The following is a 15048-nucleotide window of genomic DNA, read 5'->3' on the forward strand; positions in this document are numbered from 1 at the left end:
GTACTCCCAGCCATTGCATTGGGCAGCAAATAAGCTCGCTCGTCTCTCCAGCATTTCTTCAGGCGTAAAAACGCTACAATATATATATATATATATATATATATATATATATATATATATATATTTAAAAAAAAACAGCAAAACAAATAATGGCTAAAATATTTTTTAGATGGCTACCCAGTTAGTCACACAGCCATGATACATATATCCACCATCCAAATCCATCAAACCCTGCTTTGAAGCACAGATGGCTGTGAAATTTTAAAATTATCAAATTTAAGATAGATAGATAGATAGATAGATAGATGAAGAAAAAAAAGAACAGGAAGAACAAGAGGGCCCTTCATAAAATATGACGACATAGGGCTTATACCCTAATAATAATATTTTTCTATTTGAATTTGAAATAGTTTTAGATATTTTTTAAATGATCATTTATTATCATTACGGTAGCTGGAGCTTACCAGTCCTTAAGACTATTGAATTGTTTTATCGCGTGTATTCATAACTAGCCAATCACAGCGCAGGAAGCTGAATAGAACTACCCAATCGTGGTGCAGTAGGCGGGTTTTGCGGGATATATTCGTGTGGGAAAATAAGAGCCCAATCCCAATTCTACCCCTTACCCCTTCCCCTACCCCTTCCCCTACCCCTCGCCCCTTCCCCTTGTCCCTTAAAACGAAGTGGAAAGGGGAAGGGTTAAAATATTTCCCCTAAGAAATGGGACACCACTACAACACTGTTATACGTCATCATACGTATCCGTTCATTTACATGTACACATACAGTATGGCCGTAAGCAAAACAAACAATGCGTTATCAAAAGCTCGGCAAACTGCCGTGCTACTGAACCTTCATATTTGTTTGTAGCATGTAGTAAAGTGTATATGACATAAAAATATATTTTTGTAATATTGCGCAATCGGCGCTATCCGCTAGCAAACTTTAGCGGTTTTTTTGCAAACGTTTTTTTACAAAACATCACCATAAACACAAACACAAGACTAAAATTAATATACATATAATAAAAACTTGTCATAAAAATCCTTATTAATGGCAAAAAATCGTTAAATTTACGGGTCTGCTTGCTCGAGTGAGCGGCCATCTTGAAAATTTCGTTAGCCCTTCGTTTGAAGTGTGGTCCCGAAAAATCTTCGTTTCGAGGGCTATCTGGCCCTTCCCCTTAGCCCTACCCCTCCAACCAAAGGAGAAATGAGACACCCCTACCCCTTCACGTGAACGCGCCAAACGGAGGGGTAGGGCTAAGTGTAGGGGTAAGGGGTAGAATTGGGATTCACCTAAGGTGTTGGGGGATGGTGGTGTGTTAGTGTACAGCTGGGCGCTCGGCACTCACCAAACAGTCCTGCCCCTCACGAGCTGTATAACTACCCCGGCTTACTTTTGTCTACAAACTTTTCGCAGAGACGTGCAAGTTCTTCACTCCTGGTTAGTTCGCATCCGGAGGCGCCTCGTGTCCACACTGGAGTTGGGATCTAGCTGTAGCGGATTACACACACAGAGAGAACGAGTGTACGTGTGTGTCTGTGAGAGAAAGAGAGAGAGATGTGGACGCAGCCCCGGGTTTTTGACGAACAGAAACTGAAGTGACCTACCTGCCCAGGGTTTAATCATCTCCTCCACCGCTCAGGGGGTCGGCTCCGTGCTCTCTACTCCTCGCGCCGGTGAGATGGGCAGCGCGCGGCTAGCGTAGCCGGAGCAACATAACGGAATTAGCACGCGAGCGCCGCACAGGCCGCTAACTCACTCAGCGCTCGCGCGCGCGCGTGTGTATATTCAGGAGAGGCCATGGGTCTGATTGTGGCCAAACTCTGGAGCTTCTTCTGCAATCAAGGTAAGCACTCAGGCTGTTGTGCCTATCACGGTGGTATGTTAAAGCTGATTTCGTGACGTATGGCGCTAAAGGAAGCACTCCAGGGGTGGGTGTGTGTGTGTGTGTGTTTGCGTGGCTGATGCTGTTCTGCAGCTCGTTTCACCTGAACTTCGCGGTTAGCTTTACACACACAGCTGGTAATGTTACGGGACGGTGATATTATTTCCTGATGCTTGCACCTTGCGTCACCTTGCACACATCATTAACAAAGACCCCATTCCAGCTTTTGTATAACTTAAGCTGTAAATATCTCCTGTAGAAATGTAGACGTGTAAAAGCACGTGGTTAACGGTACGAGTCGATATCATCACGATGTTATCACGGTACCTAGGTGCCGATTCGATTTGAATTGCGATTCTGGTTGTATCACGATTTTACAAATATCCTGATTTTAATATATCCTCCTGAAACCCAAGCATCCTGCGCCATCTCTGAGGGTTTCCTGACTATCATCTCTGATGTGCCTCTCTCCTGTTCATTGTCACTGGACATTCAAAACTTACAGATTTCAAAAAGATGAAGATTCCTTTAAGCGATCTAGCACTTTGATAGAGGTGAAATGCTTGTGTGGGTATAGGTGGGATTCTCCTGGTAGTGACCCTGCCATGCAAACAACAGCATTTCTTCCAATCCCCACCTGCTTGTCTTGGAATGTGTTTTGACTTCTGTAGACTTTAAAATTAAGCACCAAACCACTGGCACTGGCGAACACAAAGGCTCTGCAACCTGTGAGATTTGGTTTCCCAGGCTCACACTGGCGCACAGGACACTGGCCTGTAAAAGGAATAATTTGCTCATCTTTGCCAGCTTTGAGGGACCTTGATCAATTGAGGCAGCCTTGTTGACTGGTTTCTGTTTAAAAGAGACCTGACCTTCCAAAGAGCATCCTTTTTTTTTTTTTTTTCTCTGGTCATCCAGGATAGCAAGGTCACTTAATGGACTGGCGAAGTAAAAAAAAAAACTGTCCCTGGTTATCGTATTAGCAGTAGTGGTCTTTCAGTAATGGCATTGTCTTTCCTGCCCAATACATATGAAGCTTGGTGTATTTGAGGGCAAGGGTTAAAAATGGGATAAAGCAAGTCCCACTGTCCCCTACAAAGTACATGGAGTAAAATGTGTATTTTTGAAGGCTTAAAATTAACATGCCTTATAATGTAGAATAATCTTCACAAATAAAAAAAACAATATCATAAGAAAAAATAACTACATGCTGTATTTAAAAATTTTATCACTTATATCTCAGACTGCCATAGAATGTGCTTGCTGCAATTTCCTCCAATTTAGAAATACAGAACATGTGATCTGTGTGACATCAATAGAAAGCCAAATATGTACTCTTTACAGTACATTAGGAAACTAACACACTGCATGCATGGTGTTTAAAATAAAGACCACCGTATCATGTCCCCCACAGAGGGCAAAAAGTAATTGCTGGGTCTCAGGAGGATATAGGAAAATATAATAAAATCATATTCTAAAACACATCCCAAAGCAAATAACTTACTCCTACCATTCAGGATGATGTGCTGCCTGACAATATGTTGTATCTTGGATATAGAAGAGCTGCAATATTATGAGTTAAAATTTCAAAAACATTCCGTGTTTTCAGTCTCGGGTCTGTGTGCATTGACTTTGTATGTTCTCCCTGTGCTTGGTGGGTTTCCTCAGGTACGCTGGTTTGCTCCCATAGTCCAAAGACATTTGCGGATTATGTTTATTGGCATTCCCAAGTTGCCCACTGTGTGTATGGGCGGCCTGCAATAGTGCCCAAAGTCTCCTGGGTTTGGCTTCAGACCTGCGACTTTTGGAGCCACTATGTCGATACATAAACTGAATTGATTCCGATAGGAATTTTTTCACATTGGTGATAACTTATGGCTGTAGCGGACAATTTAATGTTTTTATTTTATATATTTTTTTAATACGAAAAGGGATATGTTTGGGGTGGATAAAATCATGGTTGTGCTCTAACAAAAAAACAGGCTTGAATAAGTGACAAACAGCCAACCTACTCCTAACAATCAGACAGTAAACTGACATCAGCTCAACTAAAGAATTAGGATCTTGTATGTAAACATGGAGACACTTTGGTCGTTTGGATGTGTTTTGGGTAAAACAACTGACACTAAAAAGAAACCAGTATTTTTGGCTCTGAAGGACAGAGAATGTTGTGAAAGTTGTAAGGATTCACAGACAAACAAACACTTTATTGAGTACAGAGTGAAAGCATAGACATGTATTTAGAAAAATGGTAAACAGCCTGATTTAAAACATTGGTGGAAAGTACAACCCTAATTTATAAAATGTGTTGTTTATTATAGAGTCCTGCCAGGTACTCAGACATTTGATGGGCTTGTTAGTTTTTTTATTTTTTGACCAAACGGTGTGAAAAATATTGTTCTGTTTGTGAAATGGACTAGAAAGGACAATGGTTGTAATTTTAAAAAGTTTAAAAATGACTAGAAATAATTTTATCATCACAGATGGTAAAATGTAAATGATTTCATAGTTTTGAGAATCCTGGCTGCAAAAAGTTTGAAAAGCTTTGATCAAGTGTTTGTGCACTCGTAGGATGTTTTTAGTAAAAACTAAAAAAAAAAAAAACTAAAAATTCTTGAGAATCATAGGAAACACATTAGTATGCAGTGAGTAAGGGCTGATTACAGGTTAGAGTCCCATCCAGTTGAATAGTGGCCAGGTGAATAGACTAATCCTTTTAACTCCTGTTATTTTAATCTTGTTGCATACGCTAGTTTGGGGTGGTAGGTGTCAAGTTCTTTTCTATGGAAATGTGGAGGGTGAAAAGGTCAGTATACCACCCCTGCAGTGCTTTTGTGTTTGGAACAGACGCTGGGTCTTTTCTGACTCAGGATGTGACAGAAGGCCTGGTGTTTTGGATGACCAGCGAACAAAACGCACATGGAAGGCTTTTTCCTTTTATATTGTCTTCCGATGACGTTATTTATGTATGCGTGCACAGCCAGTGATCCTGACGGGCTGAGCAGATGTGAGAATCTCTGACAAACATCTTGAAGAATGCCTAAATACTACCTAACTTAAGTCCATTCAAAGCATCGTTATAAAGATGTTACTGCTAAGGCCGGGAAAGATCTACAAGTCATATGTGATCTTTATTAATTTTAACATCAAGAATTCCATTCCATGTTTGCCAACTGGAATTTTGGATTGTTGCATTTCGAAGGTTGTGCCTATACAAGGGTCGTTCGAGTCGAATAGGGGCTTGGCGTAACACTGATTGATTGGTACTTCAACACACTATGGTAATAAGTAAAACATTTGCACAGCATAATGTTTAAAAGAAAGACGTAAATCTGTGGAAGATGAACCTGGCCAAGGTGGCTCTGAGCCCACCGCAGTCGTTCCAGTGAACGTTCAGCGACCAGAAAACCTAATTTTTGAAAATGGACAGAAATCTTGTTAACAACTTGCAAAAGAGACGCATCTGTCTGTGGGAAAACACGATCATTTACAAACTTGCACATTACAAGAACTTGACTAGGAGTTATCGCCATGTTTCTTGTATATTCCTGACGTCGCTTCAAGCCATTTCCATGTGTTTGGGCAATTAAAAGAGTTCCTGGGAAGCCATCATTCATACGTGAAGTAGACAGTCCGATCATGCGTCTGGTGTATTGAGAGAACTGTCTCTTAAGTTGACTGTTGCAACTTATTGACCATTACTACCCCGACTCCTTTAACCACTGTTATACCCTAACCCTCCTTAAATCCGAAAAAGCCTTCGTTTGTTGGTTATTTTTTATGTTAAATATTTTTCTTTTAAGCTATTTATTATTCTCTGTACATTTACACAGAGACTCTGTATATTGATGTGCTTTTAGACAGATGTTCCAGCAAATGCTGTTGTTTTTGTGCTCATACCCTTAGATTAATATCAGCACAGCGGACTGTTTCAATTTGATAAACAAGAATGCAAGTAGATATGGGTTATGGCAGTAAAGCCAAGTTTTATACAAAAAAGCTGTATTGTTTTGTTTTTAGGATAAGAGGTTAGACCAGTGTTATGAGTTTGTTCTACTCATTGCCTAAATAAACAGGAGTGTTTTGCCTGGGGTGCTTATCCAAGTCAGGTAACTTGATCAGTTTGACAGCATTAATATCAGTAACAAAACTTTTTGAGATGATATATTGGGATATTGTAATTTAGCTAGCTTTTAAAGTAGATACTGCTCACATGTAACACTGCAAACCAAGCATGCTGCTCTGCGAGCACATCCTGTTCTTGTTTTTGTTTTGTTCAAGAAATTTGTGGAAGTTTTGGCGTAATTCTCCCAAGCTGTCTTCTTCCATCAGCTAAATAAACCAAATGAAGCCAAAATGTCCCAGTGTGGGTCAGTCAGCCCTGAGGAAGCAATACTGATACAGCCTCTTGTATGGCATTGTGCAGCTGTCTAAACCCAACAAGTTTGTGTCCTCACTTCCTTCTATTAGCCCACATCTAAACACAGGGGGCAAAAAGCCAGACTACTCATGCTCCCTTTTTTACACACACACACTTTTCACTGGCATGCCAAGTTTGATCATGAGTTGCCCATGAATAGTCATGCTTTTTTTTTTTTTTTTATGGCTAACATAAGTGTGATTCCAAATTGTGAGCGGTAGGTTCACTATAGCCCCGCAGCGAGAACGGACGTGGGTTTGCTCTGAATTGAAGAAAATGCTTCAGTGGTACATAAAGGTCTATTTCCTAAAGCATGTCATTTCAACCCTGCTCCAGATCTTGCATAGTCGACGTGCTAGACCGGGTACAAAGACGTGGCATCAGATGTGTAGTCTCTAGTGGCGTAGTGTGACGCACCGATTGCTTTGAAATTGTTAGTCCCAATGAATTATATTGACCGTAATATTTGGATTATGTTATCTAGTTTTTCACACTTGATTTTTTAACTCTGTAATTGTTTACTCTGAACTGATAATTTTTCATCTTGTGGTACACATGTCCATCCTGGTTACTAATGGGCTTGCCTGTAATGAGCAAAGAATTAGTTGCACTGGTTTTACTTGTAGTGTAGTATCCACAGGATTTTGTTTTTTTTTAAGAACATTTTTTGGTCTCTTCAACTGAAGCATGTGTTCAGAATTTGATCTAGTATGGATAGTCATGCTTCATACAAACTTGTGGCATTAAACAGTAAAGTTTATTGCTGAAACATTAATGTTTTTGCTAAAGTAAAGTTATTGCTGATGATACATTTGTCCTAAAATGTTTGTTCTAAACTAGAAAAGGAGATAAAATACCTGTATTTTCACAGGGGGTCTAAGACTTTTGTACTCCATTGTATATTAGAGCTGCAACTAACGCCTGTCAATAGTCAAATTGTCCATCAGTTATTAAAGTGAATAATAATTATAATCTTATTTGGATTATAAATTGTGCAGTTACTTAATGGCTCATATTTTAGCGATCAGCTTTTGAAGTTGCTTGAGTCATGTGTGAACTAACAATGAAGACAGACAATTCATCCCAAAAAAAAAAATAATTATTGTGTTTTGGTGAAAGTGTTCCCATCACACCATTCATGTCACTTGAGTAAGCAGTAACGCCTTGTTCATGCCAACAGTGAATGCTCCGACAACGCCCACAGACACCTCACCAAAAAAATAAATAAATAAATAAATTCATTGACAAATACACTGCCTGGTCAAAAAGAAATTCACCATTTCAGAAGGATCAAATTATTAGGAAGCATCAAGCAAAGAAAACAACTAAGGATATTAGAAATTACTCCAACTGGGCTAAAAATCCTTAAACACATTATCAAAACCTGGATAGTGCTATAAACGTCAACTTTGTGGAAGAAATGTGGTTGGAAAAAAATCCTAAATGAGGATCACAAACACTTGTTGGCGATGCATGGTAAAAAAAATTAGCTGTGTCTATCAGAAATAAGGCTACAGCTTGTTGGGTAGTATAATGGTTGGACTTTGGAGCAATGGAAAAGAGTCATGTGGTCTGTTGAGTTCAGATTGACCCTATTACAAAGTGATTGGCATTTTGGGGTAGGAAAGGAAGCTCATGAAGCGATGCACCCATGATGAATAGTGCCTACTGTACAAGCCTCTGGAGGCAGTGTTATGATCTGGGGTTACTTCAGTTGGTCAGGTCGAAGCTCAGCAATGTTATGTGGCAATAAAATGACGTCAGCTAATGACCTGAATGGACTGAACAACCAGGGTCTCACATCAAGACTCGGATTGCTAAAGTGAAAATGAAGCATGAGCAATCATTTTTATATACATTGTCTGTATATAAAATGCAGTTTTTTTTTTTGTCCGGATGAGTCTAAAACAGCGTTTTTGCCACTCATCAGTTTCAGTCACCCTTTTGCCCTGGGCTAAGCCGTGTGACTGACGTAAACAGAAGTGTGCTGTTAAAGACAAACACTTCAGCGAGTATTGCTGACAAACTCAGGAGCAATTAAAAATTATTTGTAGGAACAAATAAAAGGAAGCAGAAACATGACTCGCGTTTCTGAGTCACGCAAGAGCAAGTAGGTGGGAGGGGAACGGGATGTGGGGGAAAACAGTATGCCACCTGCTAACTCGCATCAGCTCGTTGCCCAATTGCTTTGCTTCACGTGTGTGTAAGGTTGATAAACTTTGCTTAAATTTGTCCCGCTCTCTTTGATAAGTGCACATGAGGTTCTGTCATCTCAACATGTTTTGCTCTTTGATCTGCAGAACACAAGGTGATCATTGTGGGTCTTGACAACGCTGGGAAAACGACCATTCTTTACCAGTTGTAAGTATTTATTTCTTTTAAATAAATAAATATGATGGTTATCACTAGCTGTGGAGAGTGGGACATATTAAGAAGTATTCCTATCTCTCATGCAGCCTGATGAAAGAGGTCGTCCACACGTCCCCGACGATTGGCAGTAACGTTGAAGAAATCGTTGTGAAGAACACACATTTCCTGATGTGGGACATCGGCGGCCAGGAGAGTCTTCGGTCCTCTTGGAACACTTACTACTCCAACACGGAGGTACCCTTTTCAAATGATTCTTTAACAACATATTCATTAATATCCATTTTGTTGCTGTACAGTGTATTCCAGAGCTGTAGAAGATGTATTTAATTTATTTACTCATTAATATTATTTCAGTAATTATTCAATACTCTTATTAATAGTATTTCAGTAATTATTATGAAGTATTCAAAGCATTAAAAAAATTATGATAGAACATTATGTAAGAAAAGAGTTCAGATGTTTTAAAATTTTATATAGAGAAATATGCGGCAAAAGTGTGATGAACAATGACAAAAAAGTAATAAAAAACTGCCTAGATATAGATGGATAGGTAGATGGATAAGGACTATAAGGACTAATGGAGTACTTTATTAATCTCAAAGGGAAATTTTAATGTTACAGAAGCCAGTTCACAGATTATACAAGAAACAAGATGTAGAAGAATATTAAGGCTAGGTCAAAATAATAATAAAAAAAAAGCGCATTAATCTATAGAAGTAAATCACTTTCAACAAAGTTCCACCAGCTGTACTGTTCTAGCAGATTCCTGCTTTTAGCAGCAGAACAGTGGGTCAGTACTGTAAGAGAGTGTATCAGTGTGTACCATCACATTGATCAGTGCCGTGAACTGTGTCCATTCAAAGGCCAGCTGGTGTGTGAGTGCGTTCAACAGACCCAGAGGTCAAAGTTGATCGTCGGACAAAGGGGACTAAGTGAAAGGACGTCACAGCCATTCGAGCAAAACAGTTTGTGTGTGAAAGGTCGCGATAATAGGGGCGCTACTGGGTGCTGTTCCAAACCACTGCACTCACTGCAACACACTCGCACACATTCTCATGTAGACAAGCTGGCAAGTAAGGACATGCAGACCAACTCAGGAAATGCACAAAGCCCTTTTTAGTTTGACTACATTTTTCAACTTTAACATGAATTTTTGATAAGGTGAGCTTTTATCTCTCTTGTTTACAGTTCATCATCCTGGTAGTTGACAGTACAGACCGAGAAAGGCTTGCTATCTCTAAAGAGGAGCTGTACAGAATGCTGGCGCACGAGGTAAACACTTACACATGGACTATTGGGATGGGAATCACCAGGGAGCAGCCGATACAATAATACAATACCTAATTGTCGATTGAAATTGTATTGTGATTCTCTTAGTATTGTGATTTTATAAATGTATAATCCATTATTATAATTATATATTATTATAATTAATTGTTAACTTTTTTTGTTAGATTTTGTTACAAAAGGCAAATAATTTGCTTTGACCACAGAAGGATAGTAGTTTATGTAGCCCAATAGTTTATGAATAGTTAAGATTGCACTGTCTGTAGGATTACGGAGAAACTGCAACATTTTACCACCTCATATACAGAGAATCCCAAAAATTGTATACACACTTCAACATGCACAAAAAAGACGTCAATAAAGACGTCATCATTGAAGGCATTAATGATGGTGCAACTCCTGACATCAAAACATCAAGTTTTTTTTTTTTTTTTTAAGGCATATATAACAGCTGTTAAAGTGTGTTCATTTTCAGGTCCCTCTGTATACATTAAAAATATTTATTTCAGAGTCAGTGTGGCAATTTATGACTTGCATGCAATGTGCGACTAAATCAACTTTTTTTCCAGAATCGCTAATGGACAAACTCTGTTTCTAAGTGCTAGTGTATAGATACAGAAGTATTTGTTCTGCATTATTTAGCCACATTACAGTTAAGGACAGTTTAAATTCAGGGAAATGTGAAACACTGATTGGATTTTACGCTGTAGTCATACTGGTATTGTAGTCTTAATCCTAAATAAGAGTGTTTGAGCTTCATCAGGAAGACTGCTTTTAGATCATATCTTTGTAACACATTCATAATATTAACATGTTACCGGTTAAGTAGGATTTGCATACCATTTGTATTCATTCAAAATACCATTTGCGCTCTCTCACGCTTCATCTCCTGTTCTTTTTTTTAGGATTTGCGTAAAGCAGCGGTATTGATTTTCGCCAATAAGCAGGATATGAAGGGCTGTATGTCTGCAGCAGAGATCTCAAAATACCTGACCCTGAGCTCCATCAAAGACCATCCATGGCACATTCAGTCCTGCTGTGCTCTTACCGGAGAAGGGTGAGGATCACACACTCGAGCACACACAATGATTCTTCTCCTTTGTCCCATTATATAGACAAAGGTATATGGACACCTGAAGGCACTTGTACTGTATTTCTCATCTCATTCCACATTTAGTTTGCATTTACTTTTATAATAACCCCAACACCTTTCTGATGCTCTACTAGATTTTATATTGATGTGGGGATTTGTGCTCATTCATTCGTGAGAGCATTAGTGAGGTCAGACGCTGATGTCAGGCAATGAGGGCTGGGATGGAGTTAGTGTTCCAGTTCATCCCAGAGGTGTTCAGTGGAGCGTTCTTTGTTTACAGGGGTAATGTCTTGTTGGATCAGGTTCAAACCTATTGGTTCCAGTGGAAGGAGATGTAATTCTACAGTATGAAAAGACATCCTAGACAATTCTGGTGTCAACATTCTTTTGTCTATATAGTGAGTTTGATTGTAATGTGTGCACATCATGTTGATTCCGTTTCACAATGATACAATGACATTTAGACCTAAGAACTATGGATATACTGATTGCAATTTAGTTAGCTGAGTCATTTTTTTTTCTTTCTTACTTTTTTTTTCTTACCTGTCTATTCCTATTTTCTTTGTTTCTGAGAACTATAATTGCCAACATATGCACACATGTTTGTAACTATTCTTCTTATACATTTTTGCCTTAGATTCATTAGCCCACTCATTCATTTTCTCCAAATCTGACAAGATTGCATGTCGTGACTCAACAATCCACTTTAAAAAAAAAATGCAAGGTTGCTGTAGAGAGGTTTTTTTTCCCTCATATTGTTGCATTTTTTTTTTTGCGTGTTTTAATAAAATCCAATGTGCGTCATTTGACACCATCTGACCACATTTTTTTAACTTCTGCTCTTGCGCCATTATTGGGTTAGTCCAACTGACTAGGAGACTCCTGGTTACAGATGGCTGTACCTGAACTCAAGATCTACAGATGTAAGGACAAATTCTGTGAAAAAGTCTGTTTATGACTGACATATATTTAGCAATGTGCGGCTGATCAGGGCAGATCAAGCTAAAAACCAGCCAATTCCTCTCACTGGCAGATCGATCAGTGCATCTTTACAGTGAACCTTTAGACATTGTGTGTAATTTAAAATAAAGTCAGTTGGTATGAGCTTTCATTTAAAATGTAGCCAAAACTACAGACTTCTTTTCCCTTTAAAATATCAGATTAACCAATTTTTTAATTTTAAAAGGGTTTGGCTACACATAGAAAAAGGGATCGCATATTTCCTACAGAAATTCCAGCCAAGTCTTAGTTGTGCTGCTCAAACTGTTTTACAAGGACACACTAGGGGACACACTATCTGCCCTCTTACAGAAGACCATGATTGGTTGTTGTCATTACAATTGAAAGAGAGGGAGTATTTCATTCCTCAGATACAACACCGTCGGTTTTGCACCCTTGACAAGAGCAAATTTTCGAGTAAAATACATAACAGATAAAAATAGTTAATGAATTATTTCTTACACTGGACAGTTTGAGCTGCAGGTCATCAGTGAACACAGTTTTCCGTGTCGGGTCTTAAACAAGAAAAATGTGTAAAAGGTCAAATATATCCTTATGGTACCCCATTTTTCTTTTTCATTATTGAGTTTACACATTTTAACCAATCAATTTTCTTCCTGTTGATCATTTTAAATGATTTTATTCCTCCCCTTAAGACCTCACGAAACTTTGCCAGACAAGCTTATGCATGTGCATGCACAAGCTCTGACTAATGTGCTTAATTTTTCTTTCAGGTTGTGCCAGGGCCTGGAGTGGATGACCTCAAGGGTTGGACTCAGATAGCCTCTAACTTCCTCATAGGACTGGCTTCATTTACAGCCTTCACCACAAACATCTGCCAGCAAATCGGCCTCATCCTGTCGGCTGCTTTTTTAAAAATTATAATTATTTGATTTTAAACTTTTAATCTCATGATCAGTGTTGGACCACCCTGGACAACTACCTCATCTCGGAATGACTGGATGCTAGTTGATTGGGCGAAAAGAAATTTCACTTCCTTGGGACATGCAAGTAAAAGAAGCGGAAAGCACAGAATCTGAAATGTTCCTGCATACAGAGAGACATGAGATGCATGTGTACTTTGAAAACTCATTTTTGGAAAAGTTCTCTGTTCTAGTTTATGAAAGTTGGCGGTTGTGATGTATTTTATTGGACAAACAGTTTAATGTTTTTTTCGTTTGTTTTTTTGGGGGGTCCCCCAAGAACATTAAGTGGGGAAGTCTGTTACTCGGGATGGGGGCTTGACGTGTGTGGTGTGTCTGTAACAAACTCAAAAACCACTACATATCATAAACTCTCATTACATATCATGTCAATTTACCTCAGTTGACAGCACTACAGACACTCAAGCAGCTATCTTTTACCCAGCCTGTTGCAAAATCACTGAACCGTGGGAAAAGGTTGAGTCAGTAATTAAAATTGCTTTTCTTTTATTTCTCAGTTACTTGAGATCCTCAGTGAGATCCTTTTTTTTTAAATATTTTTTTAACCATATGTGTGCTGTTCCATTTAATTTTACACACTTGCATTGCAGTTATTAATTAAAAACATGGATAATGTGTTTTTAAGCTTACATGATGATGAAACATGGATTATGGATAAACTTGAAAATCTGGATTTAGTGCTAGTTGTATTTTGTTTTAACACTTCAGGTACCAGTTTGTATTATTTTATACTGGTGATTCATATGCTGCATCAAAGCGGTTGTACTTAGACAGTTGTGTGTGTCTCAGGCTAATGAGAATTTTTGTTTTGAAGGCTGTTTTAAATAATACATGCAAACTGAGAATAAGTGAATGGGGAGATCTGTTCCACACTGAACAATGGAAGCGTTCTTGAGCAGATTCCTCTGTGATTTTGAAGGATTGGCTGTACACTCTAAAAACACGCATATATTAAATATATCTCTTTTGGATAGTTGCTGGAATCACTTGTGTGGGATTAATACTGCAAAAATTTATTAGAAACTCATTGAAAACAGAAGAGAAGTGATACTCATGTCTAGATCTAAAAAACATTGAGCACATTAAAAAATACAATGAACACAGGAACCAGATGTTTCATCTATGCTTCAGTCTTTATAGGAGTTTACAGTTGGGATTATTAGCATAATTCATGCATTGAGCTGTGCATTCCTCTGCTTTTATTTCTTAAACACTTTAAACTATGCTGCCTGCTTGAATACTAAACTCAAGGCCTTGCTATGAGTTAACATGATTTTTCTTTTATTGTACGGTTCCTGCAAACTTTTTTTTTCTTCTTTTCGTTTCACTTTTTTTTTCATAATGGATTGGCAGGGAAACACCAGAGTCAGACTTCAGAGGCACAAGTTTTAAATCTGCAGTTTTACTGATTTCTTCATTTCATCAGCAATTGAATTCCCATTCGAGGAAATCTCAGATGTGCCATTTCAGCATAAACAGGATAAATATGTATCAACTTTTATATGTCTGTAATTTTATAATAAATGCTTTTATTTTGAACTTGTCTTTAGCATGTACCTTTTTGAACTGTCACTTTACACATTCTTTGTGGAGGTGGTTTGGTATACCTTTTTTGCAATGTAATATTTATAAAAAATGGGTTTCCATGCTTCTTCTAACTTATAACAATTGTTATAACTACTTATAACTTGTTATGGCTTAATTACACCCAGGGTGAAATAAGGTGCTCTTTTTGTGGCTTCACCTGTACGTGAGATTTCACCAGCAGAGAGTGAATTCTCATTGTACGCTGATCAGTCATAACATTTACAGAGATTATTAATAATATACCTGAGAACCGGCCTCCAAACTCCCAAGGTCTCCTGGAGCACCCATGGGATGTGCTGGATAAACAGTTCTACATTTACATTTAGGCATTTGGCAGACGCTCTTATCCAGAGCGACTTACATTTTTTTTTTAAATCTCATTATACATCTGAGCAATTGAGGGTTAAGGGCCTTGCTCAAGGGCCCAACAGTGGCAACTTGGTGGTTGTGGGGTTTG

At 38.5% G+C, this 15048-nt stretch overlaps 1 protein-coding gene across 1 annotated transcript; it reads left to right on the forward strand.

The window, feature by feature from the left end:
* The first annotated feature begins 1322 nt into the window (after positions 1-1322).
* arl8 (ADP-ribosylation factor-like 8) lies at positions 1323-14547 on the forward strand. Its single transcript, XM_053503810.1, has 6 exons — positions 1323-1852; positions 8612-8672; positions 8768-8915; positions 9870-9953; positions 10874-11025; positions 12795-14547. Exons 1-6 carry the CDS (start codon positions 1807-1809, stop codon positions 12841-12843), a joined length of 540 nt encoding a protein of 179 aa, XP_053359785.1. The 5' UTR covers positions 1323-1806; the 3' UTR covers positions 12844-14547.
* The last annotated feature ends 501 nt before the right edge of the window (positions 14548-15048 follow it).

Source organism: Clarias gariepinus, chromosome 1, assembly GCF_024256425.1.
Source record: "Clarias gariepinus isolate MV-2021 ecotype Netherlands chromosome 1, CGAR_prim_01v2, whole genome shotgun sequence".
Taxonomy (NCBI): Eukaryota; Metazoa; Chordata; class Actinopteri; order Siluriformes; family Clariidae; genus Clarias; species Clarias gariepinus.